At 44.5% G+C, this 21,554-nt stretch overlaps 1 protein-coding gene across 7 annotated transcripts; it reads right to left on the reverse strand.

The window, feature by feature from the left end:
- Nucleotides 1–584: 584 nt before the first annotated feature.
- On the reverse strand, nucleotides 585–21,275 carry HNRNPF (heterogeneous nuclear ribonucleoprotein F). Of its 7 annotated transcripts, none has more exons than XM_041742778.1 (4): nucleotides 21,190–21,275; nucleotides 20,806–20,869; nucleotides 5,900–5,965; nucleotides 585–2,505 (listed from the first exon to the last, which is right to left on the reverse strand). In XM_041742778.1, the coding sequence occupies exon 4, from the start codon at nucleotides 2,452–2,454 to the stop codon at nucleotides 1,210–1,212; it is 1,245 nt and encodes a 414-aa protein (XP_041598712.1). In that variant the 5' UTR covers nucleotides 2,455–2,505; nucleotides 5,900–5,965; nucleotides 20,806–20,869; nucleotides 21,190–21,275; the 3' UTR covers nucleotides 585–1,209. The 7 variants fall into 7 exon arrangements, with proteins under 7 accessions (XP_041598712.1, XP_041598711.1, XP_041598709.1 ...); XM_041742777.1 differs by lacking the exon at nucleotides 21,190–21,275 and adding an exon at nucleotides 7,743–7,880 and having other exon boundaries at nucleotides 20,806–21,125; XM_041742775.1 differs by lacking the exons at nucleotides 20,806–20,869; nucleotides 21,190–21,275 and adding exons at nucleotides 7,743–7,880; nucleotides 8,606–8,952.
- Between the last annotated feature and the right edge of the window lie 279 nt (nucleotides 21,276–21,554).

Genomic DNA, 21,554 nt, shown 5'->3' on the forward strand with positions numbered 1-21,554 from the left:
GCCTGTAATTTGGACACTGTTTTCTCTTGCTAGGTGGAGGATGACTTTCTAATTTGGAAACAGGTCTGTCCCAAAATTATGTGTATTCAGTAATAACCTGTGATTTCTAATCCAGGATTATTAGAGCTAGCATGGAAAAAAAATGTTCAAATCAGTACATTTCATATTAAAAACAAAAAACAAACAAAAAAAAAACCCTGAAACAAAATGTGGTTGTGATTAAAGACTGCCAAAGTATGTGGCACCCAAAATTAAGGGTCTCTAGCTATGAGAAATGAAATGTGACTCCAGTATAAGAGAAGAGCGGGACATTACAGCGGAGCAGTCCAGTCTCAAAGGAGGCTAGGCCTGCATGCTGCCTCTATTTTCATACTCCCGTGTTTCCAGTCACCATTTCTACCGCTCATGTTTAACATTTTTAAAAATCAAACTTTTAATTTAGCCTTGGTATAGGAATAAGGGAAATCTTATATTCCATGTGCTAAATTAGTTTTGAAATTCACACTGAAATACAGCAGTATTAAAACAAATTCTCTTCAACCACCCATTTTGCTACTTTTTGGTGAGTATATAGTCGGTGCCAGTCATTGTGAAAAAATCTTTATTTTAAGAAAAAAATTTAGTTAACAAAAAAATTTAACAAGTTTCACTTAGCAAAATACACCCAAAAGGAAATCACAGTACAAAGAAAGTTTTAAGTCAAGGCCTCACCAATTCCTACAGTATTAGTAATGTGTCTCAATTTTCAAAACTAACTTATTTTTTAAAAGCTTAAACTTAACCTAAAAAGATTTTAAATGAAAATAAACTAGAATGAACAAACAGGAGAAATGTTCCTCTTTGAATCAGGGATCTAGCACCTTGAGTTTTCCAAAAAAGCACGTCTCCCCAATGTGTTCACGGTGATGTGGTGTAAAAGATCCATTTAATGTACTTAAAACTACTTTAACTCAGATAACATCACTCTGAAGTACACTACCCAAAATGTTAATTGAGAAAAGCTGAAAATAGTTTTAGTTTTACTCAATATCACATGCTAGAAGAAAGTTTGCATGAGAAAACACTGAAGAGGTAATTTTTTAATCCAGATTTCACAAACTCATGGTGCAAAATGGGTCCCACAGCTTCCTCTAGAGTAATAATTGCTTTTCACTGCTTGCTGGCTGCCTGTGAAAATTTGATTGCAATAACTCAAATGCTCCTACAAAACTAGTCATATCCACCCATGCTGTTCTGGCCTCCATAGCCAGCCCCGTAACAGCCACTCACAGACTGGCTCTCGAGGCCACTGTAAGTCGACTGGGCTGACACTCCCATGCCTTGCATCATCTGGCTGCTATATGCCCCATTGCTGGCCCCAGTTGTGGAATTCAGGAAAAGTTCTATGTATCTGTGTTGCATGTTGGCCCGGTCTTTGGACATAGCTGCCACAGCTTCTTCGTGAGTGGCAAACTCAACATCAGCTTCACCGGTCACTCTTCCATCAGGACCAATCTCAATATGGACTCTCACAGGGTTGAGTGGAGAGAAGAAGTTGTAAATGTCGTTCTCGGTAGCTTTGTACGGCAGCCCTCTCATGTGGACACAGTGTCCAGTGGTGCTCTGGACGGTGAACTCGCCATCTCCATATCTGTGGTCATACATGCCCGAGAGACAGTAGCTGAGGTCTCTCCCGAACAGATCAGTGGTGAAGCCATAGCCATCGCTGAGGCCACTGTACTCCTCATAGCCCCCATAGCCTGCACTATAAGCACCAGACCTCATCCTCTCCAGGCCTGCTTGCTTGACAATGCCAATATACCTCCTGGCTGTGCCAGGGCGGTCATAGGGCCCCGGCCGCTGTACAGACATGAACTTCAGAGGAGGATCTGAGTATGACCTAACTTCTTCCTGACTGCTCTTAAACACTTCAATATATCTGTGCCCTATTCTCTCCTTGTGCTTCCCGAGGGCCTTCTCAGCTAACTCCTGGGAGGCAAACTGCACAAAGGCTTCCCCTGTAATCTTGCCCTCGGGGTCCACAGGCAAGGTGATCCCGTTTGGCACAATTTCCAACCCTGAGAAGAACTGAACGATTTCTTCCTTGGTGCATCCAAATGGGAGTCCTCGAAGCCGCACGAAGCCATCATTGGCGGTGTCGGCACTGTTTGGACCACTGTGCTTCAACACCCAATCCATCTCGGTTCTGTGGGACTTGAACACCTCAATGTACCGGTGTCCCATGCTTTCCCTGTCTTTTTTAAGGGCCATTTTTACATCATCTTCTGATTCAAGTTCAACAAAAGCCTCACCACTCTGCCTGCCTTCTCTAGTGTAGATGAAATGAACGCCTGCAGCCCCATCATGAATTGTGCAGTCAGAAAGGAAATTCTGCACATCCTCAACAGAGCAGGACCAGGGCAGGCCACGGAGCTTGACCACAAAGCCTTCACCTCCCTCGGGGCCCAGCATCATGGACACTTGAGAGGACAGACGTCAAACAAGCTTGGGTGCAGCTTTTTGTGGCTGAAAAGAAAGCAAAAACTTTACATAATTTTTCATTTATTATGTACAAGAATATGCAGTAAATCTTATTTTTCTGATTTTACAGATGAAAAAATAAAATGTTAAGAAATACACCAAATACATTTGAACTGAGATTCAATCCCAGGTCTCCCCTAAAATGTACATATTACTCACAGACTGAAAAAGAATTAGGAATCTAAAAAAAAAAAAAAAAAATACAATTAGTGATCTAGAAGCCTCTGTCAGTAAGCCAAAGCCTATCAATTCTAATGGTCAGTTATTTTAAGTTCTAAAAGGGAAGACAAAAGAATGAAATAAGCCAATATTTAGAAATAGAGAACTTCTCAGAACAGGAGGAAAGTGAGATTATGACACTCAAGGAAAAGAATATTTTCTTGTTACTAGAGAAAAGACAGAGCAAATTTGTAATAATATAAGCAGGGGAATGGCAGATGGAGCAGCAGGCTCCACGCTGACCAGGAGACTGATGTTGGTTATCAATCCCAGGGCTCTGGGATCACAACCTGAGCTCAAGGCAGATGTTTAACTGACTGAGCCACCCAGGTGTCCCTTGGCTCATAATTTTAATAAATTACAGTAATTTCAGTATTTGATGAAGTCACTATGCAGCACCTAATCATTTTTTAAAAACTGCCAACGTGCAAAAGGATGATTTTGTAATGACTTTGGCCCCATCCCCCTATAACAGATTTCATATGCTCTTCCTCCTCTTTTGTACATGTGAAGTAAAACAGCCCAGGAAGTTTAAGTTATCTATTTCCTGGCTGTACCGGGTAGCTCAGTGTCACAGAGCCAAGCCAAATGGTTCACATTGTGGACCAGACAGTTCTTTGTTGTAGGGAATAGGCCTGTGCACTATAGGCTGGAAGGCAACATCCCTTGCCTCTGCCTACAAGCTGCCAGTAGCAATACCCTCCCCCCAGGTGTGACAACCCCACATATTTCCAGATATTTCCAAATGTTCCCTGAGGGTAAAACCTACTCCCAGCTGAGAATGACTGTAGAATCAGGATCACCAACCTTAAAGTGGGCCCTCAATACTGCCTACAGTTCTACCACACACACACACTTGCCCAAAGCCCTGAGCTGTCTGTGGCAACTTCACCTTTTTTCATTCCCCCCATCTGCAGCTGATCAGCTGATTCAAAGAACAGCGACTACGTGAAGGAACTGCCACATGCCACAAAGTCTAGGAATTTATAAACAAGCAGTTGCTTCTCTTGTTAGCTGATATCATTAGCAGGATCACAATCCTGCTCTGGTCCCAACTCCACTCACCCTAGAAAAAACTTTTAAGGCTCCACACCTAGCATGAAGCCTAATGTGGGGCTTGAGCTCACAACCCTGCATGATCAAGACCTGAGCTGAGATCAAGAGTTGGACACTTAAGTAACCAAGCTATCCAGGTGCCAAGAGAAACTTCTCTTCAGTCTTTTCACTGAAGACCACCTTCTTAGTAATTAAAAAAATGTCCATTCGGAACTAACGCCATTATATACCATTTTACTTGTTCCCACAGAATTTAACCACTCCCCCTGGAAATCCTTTCTCCCTCTAACTCTTAAAGAAGATGCAACCTTCTCCTGGTTTTCCTATTAATTTTGATTGGTTCTCCTAGCTGTTTCCTTTGAGTCCTTCTTCCACATTCAACTGCTGGGAATCACTGAGCTTGGGTGAATTCTTTTCTAGGCAGCCTTAAGTGATCTCCCTCCATGGTCAACTAGGTCTGGGCCCAGGACACTTAAGTACCCAGCCTCAGGAAGCCTGGCTTCCTCAGGCTTCCGGAGGCCCAGACTGGTATAAAAAACTCGAGTCCATAGCTCTGATACGCTACAAGCGAAAGCAGTATTTTCTCTGGAACTCTTTTATAGCACCTCACCAGCAGGTATAGATAGCCTTACCTGTCATCCTGAGGTTCTAGAAAGAAAAGTGAAGTAATCCTTGGACAACTTCACCCAAGTCCTCAAATCTAAAGAATTCATTACCATTCTGGAGTGTCCCATTCATCACCCTCAACCACATTCCTAAATTCTATTCAACTACTCTGGATTTCCAACAATATAAAGAGCTCAATAATCTCCTCCTCCGTGATTTCAATTGTCAAACCTTTTCTTTCTATAGCCCTCTTATCCCTTTCTACTTCCTCGTTTCTAATTCCAGCACCAACAGCCCAGGCCAGGATATTCTCATCTGGTTCTTAAACTTCTCCAAGTGTAATGGCTAGCCCTTACTGCAACTCAATCTGCAGCTCAAGTGTTCTCCTAAACTCACTTTATGTCATTCTCCTGTTCCAAATCAGTGGCTTCCCACTGGCACTAGAACAGAAACCACAGAGCTAAGGGGGTACTTACACCTTGCAACTTTGGCCTACAACGCATTTATCTAGCTTGCATTGCTCCTAATAAAAAAAGAAGGAAAAAAGGAAAAAAAAAAAAGCCCTCTTTGATTCATTATGCCTGAATTGTGCCAGGCTTTCTGCTGCATTTGACTACACGTAGTAATCATCTCCCCAAATATACTCCCCACCCAACCTTCTGCCTAGCTAAATCCTACTAATCCTTAAAGCCTCAGTTCAAACATACGACCTCTTTCCACAAGATCTTCTTCTGTAAGTTATCTTATTTCTACACTCTGTAGCATTCTTGTTCTGATTTGTTTAAAATGTGTCTTCAAAACTGCTCCGAGAGCCTAGCAGGGACAGTCTGTTCCGTTGGCCACTGTGGCCCCACCCCCAGCACAGCAGGCCCAAGATTAGGGAGAGATTAACTGATTGGCCAAGTGAGGTCAACACCTCCCTCCACAACAAGGCAGTCTAGGCAGAAAAAGACATGCAGGAAGCATAAACGATCACAGGTATTTCATTTAAGAATTACCTACATAGACAGGCATTTAAGAATTACTTAAAACACCTAACAATACAGTACAGATTATAAATGTTTTGCTTGAGAAAGTCTGAAAAACAAAGGGACTTCTCTGAAGGCAAGGTGAAGACTACTCTTTTCTAAAAAACAGGTCTACATGTAAACTTATCGCTTATTTATACTCCAGAATTAATTTTCTCTTACACTTCTCATGGGAAGTCCTATATCCTGCTAACTCCTTATTCTTCTAAACTTCAGATGGAATTCAAATTTAACTTTAGGTGCAAATATAATTCAGTATCTCCACTTTATCCTCAGAACCTTCTACATTTGAATTCCTTGGAGTTTTGCAGTACCTAGGACATCAACTAGAACTCAACAGAAGAGTACTGTTGGTTTCTGCTCGTTAGATTTTTAAAACTAGCAACAATAATTTTTACTTCACACTAAGAAACATCCTGTTTAAATATACCACACACAAAACAGAAATTACTTTTCTTAAAAGAGCTCACCTTAAAGAACCACCTGAGGGGGGGATGCCCACAGTCGGAGACACTCCTGGTAGGTAACGAACTGTCCTAAAAAAAGAGCAATAAGGCGGTCTTGCCTCAGTCCCCCAGCACACACCAGAGCAACCAGAGGTGGTGGCGCCGGGGTCAGGATGGGCTTCTGCTCCCCTTCTCCTTGAAGAGTCAGGACTGGGACTGCAGGAGGGCCTTTAAAGTCCTAAGGCTTCCAAAATTAAAGCACATACCCAAGACTGCCCCCACAATATTTAAAAGGTTTATCTTTTCAAAGGGTAATACGGGGGATAACAGCAGGGAAACATCCCACCAGCCTTGATGAGACTTAGAAGGCGCTTAAGCTCAGGGAAGAAATCTAAATACCAAAGGTGGGAGGGGTTTCTTCAGGGAGGGGGTGGAGCAAGGCCACAACTGTTGTGGGTAGGGAAGGGACCACAGAGGCAGGAGGGGAGAGCAGGATGAGCTCCATCAAGTATGCTAGAATTGTTCAACAGGATTTACAATTTTTACAAGTTACAAGAAGGGCGGGGGCAGCGGCCTAGGGTGGAGATACTCAAAGTTTTTCCTTCCCAGTTTTATTTGGTAACTTTTCTTGTGACCTGAAATTGCTCCGACATTGAGAATAAAGGGAAGAAATTTTGAAATATGTTTTTCAACAGGAAAAACATCATCACTACCATCACTCACAGCCAAGTGATGAGAATATCCCCAAAGACCAGGATATGTGAAATCCACGGGGTACATCGGAGAAACTAAACCACATTCTTAATTTTGGAAAAGTTTTACTGGGAAACTCAAGTGAATTTCGCTGAGCACGTAGTCTTAAATTTGCCGTCTTACTAGTTTTCTCTATTATTAAATACTATCTGGATGATGGTGGGGAGCCCCGTATAAATGCAAAGTATTACAGTTTAAGAAGCAGTAATTTCAAAATCTCTGGAAGATGGCTTTCAGAAAGCTTCACTGTCCTTCCCCTGTACCCCCATAAGAGTGAAGTCCAAAAGGTAGAAGAACCCAGGTATCTTGATTCCTTCCTCTGGTTCACTACAGCTCCTTCCAGAAGTTGTCTGCAAACCAACACCTAGGGGACCCTCCCTGGACAAGCATGTGCAGGGGCGGCCAGAGACACTGCAGCCAATTTTCAAAGGACTGAAATGGGCACGTGTACACACGCTGAAGCACTGATAGAGCATGGGTCTCACCAGAGCCACCACCTTGCAATCGCCGCAGTGTGAAAAAATACTGCTCTTTACGTCCCACACCTAAAGATAATTTAACTGTACCGTACCCTACAGGATATAGCCAAGGATTTTGCACAACTCCCCCAGGTGCATGGATTCTAGTTGAGCGTGCACAGACCACCCATGGATGTGTTAAAATGCAGATTCTGAAACAATAGATGTGAATAGGGAAGATTCCGCATTTCTAAAAAAAAAGTCCTAGGGCTCCTGTAAGGTCCTCCTTCACTCTACTGGTTAGACGGGATTTAGTTTGGATTCAGGTAGATCCAATCAAGATAAACAGGGTGCGCCTCGGAGTGTCACGACTGATTAGATTTATCTCAGCAGTACAAGGGCGGCTTAACATCCCATCCTCTCGGTTCAGGGAGGGGCACTCAGTGGGACCCTGGCTTCACCCTCTTTTGTGTTGGCAGTAGGACCTAGCGCATGTTCACCCTTATTTGTAAATAAATATTCACCTGCAGCTCGTAGCACGCAAAAGGCAGGTTGTCCCGAATGTCTTAATTACTCAGAAAGTTCTACTCTTAAATCACAGTGAGCGAGAGACACTGCCTCAGGACTACGCAGCTCTTTTTTGCTCTAAGACTTACCGCTGAGGGGATCAGGACTGATTTCTATTTTCATCAAACAAACGCAGTTTACAGCCAAAGGACCCCTAATTCCACCCGACGCTTAAAAACGCAGAAGGCTCCGGGCAGGGTCCAGGTGCGTCTCCTTTTGTTATTAGCCTGAAAACGAAACTGGCCGTGGGGAAACGCTTCTAGCGAGGGTGGAAAGTGCGCTCTTAAGCTCGCGGCCGCGCGGGCCGCCAGGGGCGCGCCTGAGCGGTTTCGGCGGGAAGCGCAGCGGCGGTCGCAGGCGCCGAGCTCGCCGGGCGGGGGGACCTGTACGAGGCGCAGGGCGGGGGGCCCACCAGGCCTCTACTCGGTGGATCCGAAAACGTACGACCCACCCGGCCCCACAGGAAAATGGGAGCCCAGTGCGCCTCTCCGCGGGGCCTGGGCGGGGTCAGCGGGAGCTTCCGGGGCGGGGGCGGAACGAGCGGAGGTGGGGGGAGAAGCGCGGCGGCCGAGCGGGAGGGGGGAGGGTAGTTTGCCGCCGGGGTGGGGGTGGGGCCGAGTTCCAGGCCAGGCTGCCCGGAGCCGCAGGGAGGGGGCGGAGCTCCCGAGCCGGGGGGGGGGGCTTTCTGGGGCGACCAGGGAAGAGTTCCCGGGACCGTGGGGGGCGGAGCTGTCGGGTCGGGGGGACTTCCTGGGGCAGCGGGGCTACGGGGGGGGGAGAGAGGAAGAGTTGCTACGATATTGAGGGTAAAGAAAGAGTTCCTGGAGCGGGCGGGATGGGGGGCCGCGGGGGAGGGGGCGAGTTCCCGGGGCTCGCCGAGGTGGGGGGTGGACTGGGGGCTGGGGGGGTGGACGGGCGGGCGGGTGGGGGTCGTCCGCTCGCGGCGGCTCACCACGACGGGTCCCGAGTCCGGAAGGCCGACGCGCGGGGCTGCGTCCCGGAGGCAGAGGCCGCGTGACTGAGGGCGGCGGGCCGGACGTGGGTCACGGGGTGTAGAGGAGGAAGTGCCACCGACGGGCCCGCCAAGATGTCACCAATGGAAACGCGTCCTGCAGGTGCGGCCCGCGGCCCGCGCGGTCGGCCCAGGCAGGAAGTGGGAGGACGGAGGGAAGGAAGAGCAGCAACGAGGAAGACCGTTCCGAGTGAGTTCTCAGGAAAGGTGCCAGGATGGGGAAAAGTCCAGAGTCCCAGCGCAGGGGAGGGGTGGGCAGGCACGGTTTATTTGGGGGAAAAAAATCTCTGAAAGTAGGAAGATTTTAGAATGGAAACTAAAGGAGAAAACGTAGAACTTCTTTGTACATACAGTACCTTGTTTTTTATATTTCGCCACAAACTCGTGTAAATATTTTGCATCAGTTTAAAACTCGCAATTTTTAATACCCAGCAAAGAATTAATTCCATGAACCCGTGAATCCGCGTTCAAACGGACAATTATATTAAGGAATTTAAATTCTTTAATTTTAATTATGGTGCTGTGATTTTATTTTTGGAGTCAATACTTAAGAAATATATTTAAGGTCTAGTTTCTAAGTGGATAGAGTAGGATTACAGATGAAAGGGTGATGATTTAGTAAACTAGGTGAACACCCCTAGTTTCACACACTTGAAACTAGGTGAGAGGGTACGTCGAGCTTCCTTATACTTTTGTGAGTATTTTCTGTATGCTAAATACTTTTAAGTAATGAAATTATTTAAGAAAAGCCGAATGAATCTACTTACTATGAAATTAATAGGATTTACAAGGAAGAGGAACCTACTAGATGAGAGTAGGCAAACCCAGACTGTAAATTCTACAAGAACAAGTGAGTTCAGTGCTTCATTACAAAACAGCTCCAAGGGAAAAGACCAAGTAAGCACATAACCGAATAAAATAAACTTAAGACATTTATCAAGGATTCTCAATACATGGGGCATATTTGAATTTTGAGACATTTGTAAACATTTTATATCTAAACACTGACTAAAAATTTGTTATTAAAATCTTTCATATTAAAGTGTATTTACTTGTTTTAGATATATAACTGTAGGTATGTTTAAATATAAGGGAATTAGTTTCTAGACATTCACTTGCAAGTATCTGTGAATGAAAGAATACATTGGCTAGAATTTGCTTGAAAATTATTAGAAGGAGGGGATATAAAGAAAAACTGTCACATTACCTGATTGGTAATTGTGGAAGCTGGGCGACAAGATTCAAAATCCACCCATTCATGGAAAGACACAACTCATGAATTCAAGAGAAAACAATACTCTTTAGAAAAATTAAGCCACAAGATTAGCTTGTTTTTGGAAAGAGTATCTCTACAGAACTGAAGTACCCTGACTACCTCATAAGCATTTATAACTTCTTGAAAACCTCTTCAAAATATATTTTTGTTAATTTATATAATTGGTATGCATTTTCTCACTTATTTTAGTTTCCTGCAGTAAATAACTACGTCTTACATATGCCTTCTTGGCTTAACTGGTTGGTGACACTGGGGAGGTGACTGTTAATAATTGATCAGCCATGATATGGTTCCTGCCCGGTGAAGAAACAACATGTACGCAAGACACGGGGGAGCATGTTGTACTGAGACCAGTGAAAGAGGAAAAGCAGAGGAAGATCCTCCATAGCCTTGAAAGCCTGGTTTGGTATTTTGTACTTTAGTCTAAGGCCAATGGGAAGTCATTTGTTTCAAAATGGAATGTGGTGTAATTTGTTTTTGCTTTTCAACAGGACAGCCTAGCAGCTATCTGGAAAAGAAATGGTGGGAACAGATGCATAGAGAGGGGATGGGAAAGCAATGAGACAAGTTTGGGAAAACTGATGGTAACCTGCAATAAAAATGGTGCCCTTGGGGATCCCTGGGTGGCTCAGCAGTTTAGTGCCTGCCTTTGGCCCAGGGCGCGATCCTGGAGTCCTGGGATCGAGGCCTGCATTGGGCTCCCTGCATGGAGCCTGCTGCTCCCTCTGCCTGTGTCTCCTGCCTCTCTATCATGAATGAATGAATGAATGAATGAATAAATGGTGCCCTTCACTGTGGTAGAAATTAAGCTACTGTTCAAGGATGAGTGATGTGCAATAGATAAAATTATCCGAAATTGGGAGTTATTCGCTAACTCAGAAATATTGTGCACTTACAAAATGCAGCCACTGTGCTAGGTCCACAAAACAGTGGACTAGGAAATCCATAAAGAAAGGAAGAAATAAATGTATGATGACAAATTCTGAATGACCTAAAATTAAATAATGGGGATCAACTTACACTGGAGCTGAGGAAGTGACATTTAAACAGACACAAAGCAGGGGTGGGAGAAGGAGGGGGGGTGAAAATTTCCCCTGGTAAATACCTGAGGTATAAAAAGTAGATTTTAGAAGACTATTATTTTTTTGTTCCTTTGTAGGTTATCCTACTTCCTCCTCCCTGAATACTTGTTCAAATTCTTTATAGGTTTTTTTTTTTTTAAGAATTTATTTATTTATTCACAAGAGACACAGAAAGCGAGAGAGAGGCAGAGACCTAGGCAGAGGGAGAAGCAGGTTCCATGCAAGGTGCCCGATGCGGGACTCAGATCCCGGATTCCAGGATAACACTGAGCCAAAGCAGACACTCAACTGAGCCACCCTGGTGTCCCTCTTTATGTTTTAAATGCAGCCCTTTTGCCAGTGTCTGTTTTTGTGTTGCTTTGTATAAATATTTTACTTTGTGGTGAGTCCTTTTATTATTTTTTAAGAGATTTTATTTTTTAAAGTAATCTCTACACCCAACAGGGCTTGAACTTAGCATCGAGGATCAAGAGTCGTCCCATGCTCTACCAAACTGAGCCAGCCAGGTGACCCATGGTGAATTATTTTAATCTTCACACTCAGTTCTTAATAAGTTCACGGGAGAGGGATGCCTGGGTGGCTCAGCAGTTAAGAGTCTGTGTTTGCCCAGGGCGTGATCCTGGGGTCCCGGGATCAAGTCCCACATCAGGCTCCCTGCATGGAGCCTGCTTCTCTCTCTGCCTATGTCTCTACCTCTCTGTGTGTCTCTCATAAATAAATAAATAAAATCTTGAAAATTCACACGAGAGTTTTAGATATATTTCTGCTGCTTATGTCTGTTTTCCACTTGAGGAGCAAAGATGGGCCTAGGAAAAAAGCAAATTCCCTGTCTAGGGATGGTATGTGAGCAAAGCCCAGACCCTTAATTTGTGATGGATAATTTTCCTGTTCCACTGGAAATTACACTGGAAACCACAAAAGTCTCTTCCAACCCAACAATTTATGAAGTCCCAACTCAGTGGCTCTTAAACTTTTTCTCCTGTCAGATACTCACTTGAGAATATAAGTTCTGAACCAACCACTTCAAGAAAGCACACTCCCACAGCTGTATCAAAATTTTCAAGGGGTTCATGCATCTGAAGTATGAGAACTCTGACCCTAATTTGTATAACAACCCAAATTCAATACATAAAGCTCCCTCAGAGCTATTAAGGAGAGAGAAGCTGGGCAGCCCGGGTGGCTCAGCAGTTTAGCACCGCCTTCAGCCTCGGGCGTGATCCTGGAGACCCAGGATGGAGTCCCACGTCGGGCTCCCTGCATGGAGCCTGCTTCTCCCTCTGCCTGTGTCTCTGCCTCTCTCTCTGTGTCTCTCACGAATAAATAAATAAGATCTTTAAAAAAAAAAAAGAGAGAAGCTGTAGATGGATTAAATACATTATTAACATTCTAGATGTTTATTGCTATTACTACATTTTTATCCATCAAAGAGGATATATATGATCCATATGCAACAAGAAAGCTGTTTTCCATGATCTTTTCATTATTAGGCCTTTTAGTTTATATACTGTAGCTAAATCTGAGGTAATACACTTTCCCTCAGTATTCACTTCTCAAAAGCTGTATTAACTAAAAGGCAAAAATTAGTATGTGAAATTAGGTAAATTATAATGCCTGTATTAAAGTTATCACAAGGGACAAGTTTTTACCCAACATAGAACAAGCAAATGTTGCTCTATGGTACTACTGACTGCATACTGCAGGTGACTCAAGAATCAAAATCTAAGTTACCAGGTTAAGTTTTCATAAATAGTAACACTGCTACTTGATGTCCCTTGCTGAAGATCCTAGAGCTGGGCAAAGGCCTCAGGACGCCTTGTGGGTTACACTCATGGTCTCCAGAGAGATGGTTGTAGTACAAGCCCACAGCCCCTCAAGGGGCCTAGAGTTTCCTCCTGGGGCTCTATGGAGACTTGACACCTTGTCAGGCCCCATGCAGTTGCCATAGGAGCTGAGACTACTATAGCATCTTGGGCTCAATGTTTGCTCCTCAGGGGACCACAGTATACTGCCCTGGGAGAGTGGAGAACAGAACCAAGAGGAAAGAAACACAACAATGCACAGAAGAGTGGCTCAGGCACCCAGAAAGAATACCATGCATTCAGACAACAGCTTATTAACAGCAGTTTTTAAGGGAATGAGAAGTGCTAGACGAAACACTAATTTTTTTAAGAGAAAAAAATAACGACCACTTTCAGATACTCAATTACAGAATACTAAACTTTTTTAGTTCTAAAAATTGAATTTTGAGTTTATAAAGTTAGTAATGAATTGAAGGCATAGTAGACTAAAAACCAAGTAGAAGAAATATCTCAAAAAAAAAAAGAAATAGGGATCCCTGGGTGGCGCAGCGGTTTGGCGCCTGCCTTTGGCCCAGGGCGCGATCCTGGAGACCCGGGATCGAATCCCACGTCGGGCTCCCGGTGCATGGAGCCTGCTTCTCCCTCTGCCTATGTCTCTGCCTCTCTCTCTCTCTCTGTGACTATCATAAATAAATAAAAAAAAATTTAAAAAAAAGAAATAATAAAGGGAAAAAATATATGAAATTTGGAGGACACAAGATGTAACACGAGACAAAAGAAGTAACTTGTCAATAATAGGAATTCCAGTAAGAGAAAAAGACACAAATGGAGGCAAGAGAACAGATAAAGAATGGAAAGGAGATTTTCCTGGCTAAGATAAACGTGGTCATGTAGTTCCCAACAGATATTTTTAAAAGACACAACCTAAGCATATGTTGCTAAAACTCCTAAATTTAAAGTATAGAGGAAAAAAAAGATTTGGAAAAAGAACAAACTGGGTACAAAGGATAAAAATATGATCGTTAACCACATGTGCCTACTGAACACTTGAAAGTGACAATTACGAATTGTGAGGTGCTGTAAGTATAAAATGCACACTGAACTGCAAAGATTAAAACAAGTATGTAACAGATCTCAACATTAAAATACTGATTACACGTCGAAATATTTTGAATAACAGCCTATCAAAATATATTAAAAAATACTAAATAAAAATATCAAAACATCCCAACTCGTTCTACAAAAGTCAGTATTACCCTGTTTTATGGGCTGAAATGTGTGTCCAAAATTTAGATGCTTAAGTCCTAACCCCAGCACCTCAAAATGTGAAATCTGGATAGCCTTTTTACAAAATGAGGCCATCAGAGTGAGCCATATTCCATTATGACTGGTGTCCTTTTAGAAGGGGAAATTTGGACATAGACCCAATGACGTTAAGACACAGAAGACAGCCATCTAACAAACGAAGAAGAGAGGTCTGGAATATATCATTTCCTCACTGCCTTTACAGGGAACCAACCCTGCTGATACCTTGATCTAGGACTTCTGGCCTCCGTAACTGCAAGACAATAAATTTCTATTGTTTAAACAACCCAGTCCATAGTATTTTATTATGGCAGCCATAGTAAACTCATATATTGATAGCAAAACCAGACAGACATCACGGGAAGAGATAACTACATACTAATATCCTTTATGAGTAAAGGTGTAAAATTCCTCAATAAAATATTACACACTGAAACCAGCCAACATCTAAGAAAGGTTATACACCATGACCAAATAGGATTCATCCCAGGAATGCTTACAGGTATTTCAATGTAAGAAAACGTTCTTGAATTAGATAGTAGTGATGGTTTTCACAATGTTGTAAATATACTAAAAACCTCTGATTTGTACCCTTTAAACTGGGTGAACTGTATGGTATGTGAATTATATCTTGATTAAAAAATGAAACAAATTACATTTGTTACTCATACTCTGTTGGACAGCCTAATTCTAAACAAATGTTATGGAAAGCAAAACAAAAACCTATGGAGATGTCAATAATGGATCGCCTTTGCAATGTAGATAGACTTACGAGAGTGTGACCAGGAATTTGTAATATTCACACTAGGTGAGAATTTTTGTAAAAGCAGCATACAGAGAAACCTAATAGGCATTCAGAATATTTCATTTTAGTCCTGTGCGCCACCCCCCCCCCCCTTAAGGATTACTGCTTTTTGTGCCAGGTTTAAGAGATCTTTTTCTTAGGCCAAGGCCATATGGATATATATTTAACTTTTATTTTTTAAAGATTTTTATTTATTCATGAAAGACAGAGAGAGGCAAAGAAACAGGCAGAGGCAGAAGCAGGCTCCATGCAGGGAGCCCGATGTGGGACTCAATTCCAGAACTCCGGGATCATGCCCTGAGCCGAAGGCAGATACTCAACCGCTGAGCCACCCAGGCATTCCTATATGTAACTTTATAAGCTTCGTTATTTTCATCTACATTTCTGTTTTGATCTACAATCAACCTGGAATTGATTTTCCATTTTCAAGAGTGTTAAAATTAGTTTATCGAGTTTCACAGGTTAATTTTGCTCATGAACTCAAGATGAAAAGCTCCTAAGGAAATTATCAGCCAACCAAATCTAGCTATATACAAAGTAATAATCATGACCAAGTTGGGTTTATTCCAAAAATGCAATTGTAGTTCATCATTTCAAAGTCAGTCCCTGCAATCTGTCACACGGACATATTTATGATGGTAAAAGTTAACTTAGAATTTTTCATGTTTTATAAGAAATGCTAAGAAATAGCCTACACAATATAAAGAAAAGCAAGGAAAATGGATAAACTGGGAACAGGAAAACTTTTCTGACCATGACCCAAAACCCGCAACACAGGAAAAAACCGAAAAATTTCATTACATAAATAAAAATAAAACCTCAAAATAAAAAACAAAAATAAAATATAAAACCTCCACACCTCTTATGCATAGCTAAAAGAACACCAAGCTAAGCAAATATATCGATAAAAAGGGAAAGATATTTCCAATTTTTTCCCTAAAGCTTTAACATATGTTCCTTTATAGAGTATCTAAAATAAGAAAGTCCAACCACCCAAAAAGGAAAATGGGCTAGAGGCATAGAGAGTCAACAGAAAAAGAAATGACCTTAAACATGAAAAGATGTTCCACCTTTCCCATCTAAGATAAATTAAAATTTTAAATCAAGTAACATTGGGACAGCTGCGAGCCTCAAGCAGTTGAGCGGCTGCCTTTCAGAGCATGCAGGATCCAGGATCAAGAATCCAGTCGCACATTGGGCTTCCTGCATGGAGCCTGCTTCTCCCTCTGCTTATGTCTCTGCCTCTCTCTGTGTCTCTCATGAATAAATAAATAAAATCTTGAAAAATAATAAAATAATAAAATAAAATGAAGTAACATTGAAAATATCTACCATACTGGCAAAAAATACAGAAGTCTGAAAACACATCCTCTTGGCAAGGTTATAAATACCTTTTGTGGCACTTTCACTTACCATTTGTGGATATATTCAATGGTGAAAAAAAAAAAGCAAAGACACCTGTAAAAGCCATTCATCTCAGCTCTATTTCTAAGAGGAAAAGGCTAGAAACAACCCAACTGCCCACCACTAAAGGCCAGTTGAATAAACTAGTGGACACACTTAATGGAAGTATTACACCTTACTAAGGAAGGCATCAAAGATCACTGTGGTTGGGTCAAGAAAAGTCAGAAACCAATCTGAAGGGCTCCCACTGGCCACAAAAAATATTTTGTGCACCAAAGAGAATAAGAGCCACAGTGGATTAAAATACATCCTATATGTTAAAACCCCCGACTTCATAATGATACTAGAAAAAGTGTCTTTGGCACATGCTAGAGATCACTAAATTATGCTGGATACTGGTAAACGCCAGGAATAATGAAATCAAAAGCAACCTGTCATTTATAAAGTACAGCTTAGAATAACCAAATGATTAACAAAGTTTCCTCTCTATAGAAGTATTCCTACTAATAAATGAGGAGTATTTAAAATGTCACTAATTTGGAAACATTAACAAAACAATGCATTCAGGGAAAGACCATCAAAGGCTGCTAACATCACAACGGGAGTTAAGTACCTCTCTCCAAAGAAGTCCACAGCCAGCACCTCCAATGAAGTATTCTTTCCAAAAAAAAAAAAAAAAAAATCTCAAGGGAACCCGAACAGCCTTTAGAGGAAATGTAGAGGTCAGAGACTCAAACATCACCATTGAATATAATCAGAAAAAAAACCCAAAGCCAAGAAAGGAACTCTATGTGACACTCAACCCAATTTACTAAACAAGGATAGAGAACCTCTAGATTGTAATAACCACACTTACGATGTGGTTAGTACAAACTGAGATGTGCTGTAGATATAAAATACACACTGGATTCTGAAAGCTTAATTTGAAAAAAAAAAAGTAACTTAAAAATTACACGAGGAAATATTTTGAATATATGTTAATATGTTAAACTAAATTATTAGAACGAACGTTTCTTTGTACTATTAAAAAATGTGAAATTACACATGGCTTGCATTATATTTCCATTGAACAGCACTGCTGTGATAAACTGAATTTGAGATGTACCTACCAAATATAAGGTATGACCCTTGTTTGGATTCCGGTTCAAGCCAGCTACAAAAAAAGATCATTAAAAAAAATTATACAGTCAGGTGCATTTGAACACAGGGTATTTGATGATCTCAAGGAATTATTATTTCTTCAAGTGTGATAATGGTACTATAGTTGTATTTTTTAAATCCACAGAATATAAGCTAAAATATTTACGGATATAGGACTACTGGGTGGCTCAGTGGTTGAGCGTCTGCCTTCAGCGGCTCAGGGCATGATCTTGGGGTCTGGGGATGGAGTCCCACATTAGGCTCCCTGTGAGGAGTCTGCTTTCCCTCTGAACTATATGTATCTGCCTCCTGTCTCTCATGAATAAAATCTTTCAATATTTATGGATATAAACATTATGTCTGGGATTTGCTGTCAAGTAAGCCAGACTGGCCTTAGATGAGCCTGATTTTCCTTCAGATCAGCTTCTTGGTTTTCCACAAGAACCCCAAATGAGGGCAGTAAGATGAGAGCAGGGTCCCTGGCAGAGGAGGGCTGTCCCTGTCAGCCAGATCTGAATCCTGTTCTATCCCTGGCCAAGTGACTTCATTTTCCACTCGGCCTCCATTTTCTCATCTGTACAACAGGGATAACAGCAATACCCTCCCCTCTTACAGACTGGTCACGAGCCTGTGCCATCAAAATATGGTCAAATTCCTAGCTCTGTGCCTGGACCCACTAAGGGGCAATTAATGTGCTCTCCAAAAAGTGAGTGCCAGAGCTCAGATTGAGGAGGAGACCCCTTCACATTTTTGCAGCCCCTGCAGGCACTTATCCTGGATGGACCTGGGATGTCTCCACACTCACCTTCAGTTTTGGCCATAGCTGAGGACTAACCTATTTTGATCAACCTTTTCACTTAAATCAATTCACATTTTTTACCTGAATATTTTATGTTTACAGGGAGCTTTGTAACAATACTTTTATTTTTTTTTAAAGGAGAGCAAATTGTCATTGATAAAGGCCATTGTTTTTTAAGATTTTATTTATTTATTTATTTATTCATGAGACACACACACAGAGAAAGAGGCGGAGACACAGGCAGAGGGAGTAGCAGGCTCCATGCAGGGAGCCCAACATGGGACTTGATTCCAGGTCTCCAGGATCACACCCTGGGCTAAAGGCGGCACTAAATCCCTGAGCCACCCCGGCTGCCCTGTAGCAAGACTTTTAAATGAAAACCAGTCACCTGGTTTTTTTTTTTTTTTTTTTTAATTACAGGGACACCTGGCTGGCTAAGCAGTTGAGTGTCTGCCTTTGGCTCAGGGCATGATCCTGGAGTTCCGGGATGGAGTGCCACATGGGGCTCCCTCTGCCTATGTCTCTCAAGAATAAATAAAAATTTAAAAAATAATAAAATTTACAAATTATAAAAAAAAACCACAAAAACAATGTTAAAATTTAAAAAACTAGGGACGCCTAGGGGGGCTCAGAGGTTGAGGGTCTCTGCCTTCGGCTCAGGGCGTGATCCAAGGATCCAGGATCAAGTCCCACATCGGTCTCCCCGTGAGGCGCCTGCTTCTCCCTCTGCCTGTGTCTCTGCCTCTCTGTCTCTCATGAATAAATAAAATCTTTTAAAAAATTATTTTAAAACCTAAAATAAAAAAGACCTAGTATGTAATAAATCTAATCAAATTACAGAAATGCATACAGGCACAAGAGATGACTAAAGATGGGCTTGCTTAAAGACTATTAATTAGTAACATCAGCAACCTCTCCCAAACTTCATTATAAGTAGAAATTTACTCCAAAATGAAGAATCTTGACTAGAAATTAACACTGAAAACATCACTTTTCACTGAAATACCCCAACGCATTTTTTTGTCTAACCGGAGAACCCGGTTTCTAGTAAGTTTCATTTTTTTTACTAGAAATTCAGAAACCGTTAACCTTTAAAAAAATGACTGTAAGTAATAGAATTACATTAAGATAGGGAATTTCGACCACGTTGTGAACTGAAAGAGTATCTGAAGTGTTCAGAGCTCTTCCAGCGCCACCAACTTCCGGAGACCTGAGGCGCGGCGTTAACCTTGGGCACCTCCGGGCCCCCTTCCCGGCGGTTCCCCCCACTCAGCGAGCCGCTCGCGGACTCCGCTCCCGCCACGCACGCGGCCCGCGGCGGCAGACAGGAGCCCGGACACCCCCCAAGTAGCTGTGAGAGCTCAAGGAAGCACGTTCCTGCGTCCTAAGGCCTCGGGGGAAGGAAACTACTGCGAGGAGAGTCCGGCCGGCCGGCGGGGCGGGCCCGGCTCGAGGGACGCGGGGCGGCGGGGGAGGGGGTTCCTGCTGGAGCTGGGGAAGGGGCTCTCCGGGGTCTGGGGATTTGTCCGGCGAGAACCGGGGAGCTCCTGAAGGGAACAGATCAACGGGGAGGGGCCTGTGGCCTCCTAACCCGGTCTATAAAAGACGGGGGTCGGGCGAGTCCCCGGACTCTCGCCGGCGTCACCAGGCCGCCCGGCGCCACTTTCAGTGACCCACGCGGGCACACCGAAGGCAGAGGGCGCAGCGCAAGCGCCGGCAGAGTCCAGAAGTTTCTTAGGCGCAGTCAAGAATCAGCAAAAAATACATCCAAGGATACAAAGAAATAAAGGGCAAGGGAAAAAGAAACGGCCGATTAAGCTCGCGTAAGTGTGGTCACCCGGCAAAGATAACGAGAACCAAAGAGTTTCTACCCAAAAACCAGGCACAATACCTCTAAAAGCAGGAGACAAAACGGAGACCGGCGCTCAGGGCTCACACGCCACACCGAGAGGAAGAAAAGGCCTCAAAGACCGAAAGTGGAGGCTCAGCGAGCGGGAACGTGGGAGGGGGGAGGAGTCAGTTGCCAACCAGTCTGGCGCAACTCAACCACGTGAAAGTACTGCTTTCATTTTTAAATGAAGCCCCTCTCCCACGGCCGTCAGGAGCCCGCGCGCTATTTCTGGCAGGGGCGCTCAAGCTCTGCCAACCCTGGAGTCCGCCCAGGCCTCCCGCGGCCCTGAATCCCAGCCCGGCGGTCCAGTCCCCGACTCTACGGCCGTGGACTCCTGACCCCACCTTCCGTGACCCCAACTCTCAGCCCCACCTCCCTCAGCCCCAGGGGGCCCAGTTTCTGGCCCGTACCCGAGTGAGCGGCCTCTGACCTCAGACCCTGCCTCTCCCGACCCCAACTCGCAGCCCCTGTGTGCCCAATGCCCATTCGGTCCCCGTGGGTGAGGCCCCTGACTTCAGACCTAGCCTCCCCCAAAGCCGTATCTCAGCCCCGCCGTCCCCACCCCAGAGGGCCCAGTTCTCGGTCCGCCCCAGCGGTGCGGCCCTCAGCCTCCGACCCGCCGCCCGTCCCGCCCCTCACCTCGGGCTCCGGGTCTCACGCTCCCGCTCTTCACATCCGGCACCTCGATCGTCCCTCTGAGCACCTAGAGGAGGGTGGAACGCGGGGAACTTGGCAGTTGTAGCCGAGGCAGTTGAGGCTTGTTTACCATCACCATGGAAACCCCTGGCAGCGCGCCCCGGGCGGGGCCCCGAGGGGCGGGGCCTGGCGCGCGGCCGGCCCCAGCGCACAACTCCCGCCCGTCGGGCGCACGCGGCGTTTCCCGCAGCCCGCTCGCTCCGGGCTCGCCCAGTCCCCGCTCGGCCGCACCCCAGTCCCCGAGAGCCGCTGCCCGGAGAGCCCGCGCCCCCACCCCACTTCCGGCTGCTGGCGTGACCGCCGGCCGGTTTCCCCGCGGAACCCCACCTTCTTCTCCAGGAAGACGCGGCGAAGGGCTACTTCCACCACGGAGCCGGAAGGACGCGGGGAGCACGGCGGGGCGGGGCCTCCGCGGCGTGCGTCCAGGGGCGGGGCCGCGAGGGCGCCATTGTGCCGCTCCCGGAGCGGAGCCAGGGATTGGTCAGCAGGGCGCGGGGCAGGGCCGGGGCCTGCGGAAGGGGACGCTGTTGAGAGGAGAGCGGCTGCCTCGGGCCAGCCCTTTCCCAGTGCGGGGGAGGGTCTGGTCCGCCGCCGTGTTGAGCCCCGGGAGGTAGGGACTAGGAGAGTTCCCCCCTAGACAGGGACCTCAAAGGACGCCGGCATTGAAGATCAGCGTGAGAGAAAAAAAAGAG

Source organism: Vulpes lagopus, chromosome 2 (genome assembly GCF_018345385.1).
Source record: "Vulpes lagopus strain Blue_001 chromosome 2, ASM1834538v1, whole genome shotgun sequence".
Lineage (NCBI taxonomy): Eukaryota > Metazoa > Chordata > Mammalia > Carnivora > Canidae > Vulpes > Vulpes lagopus.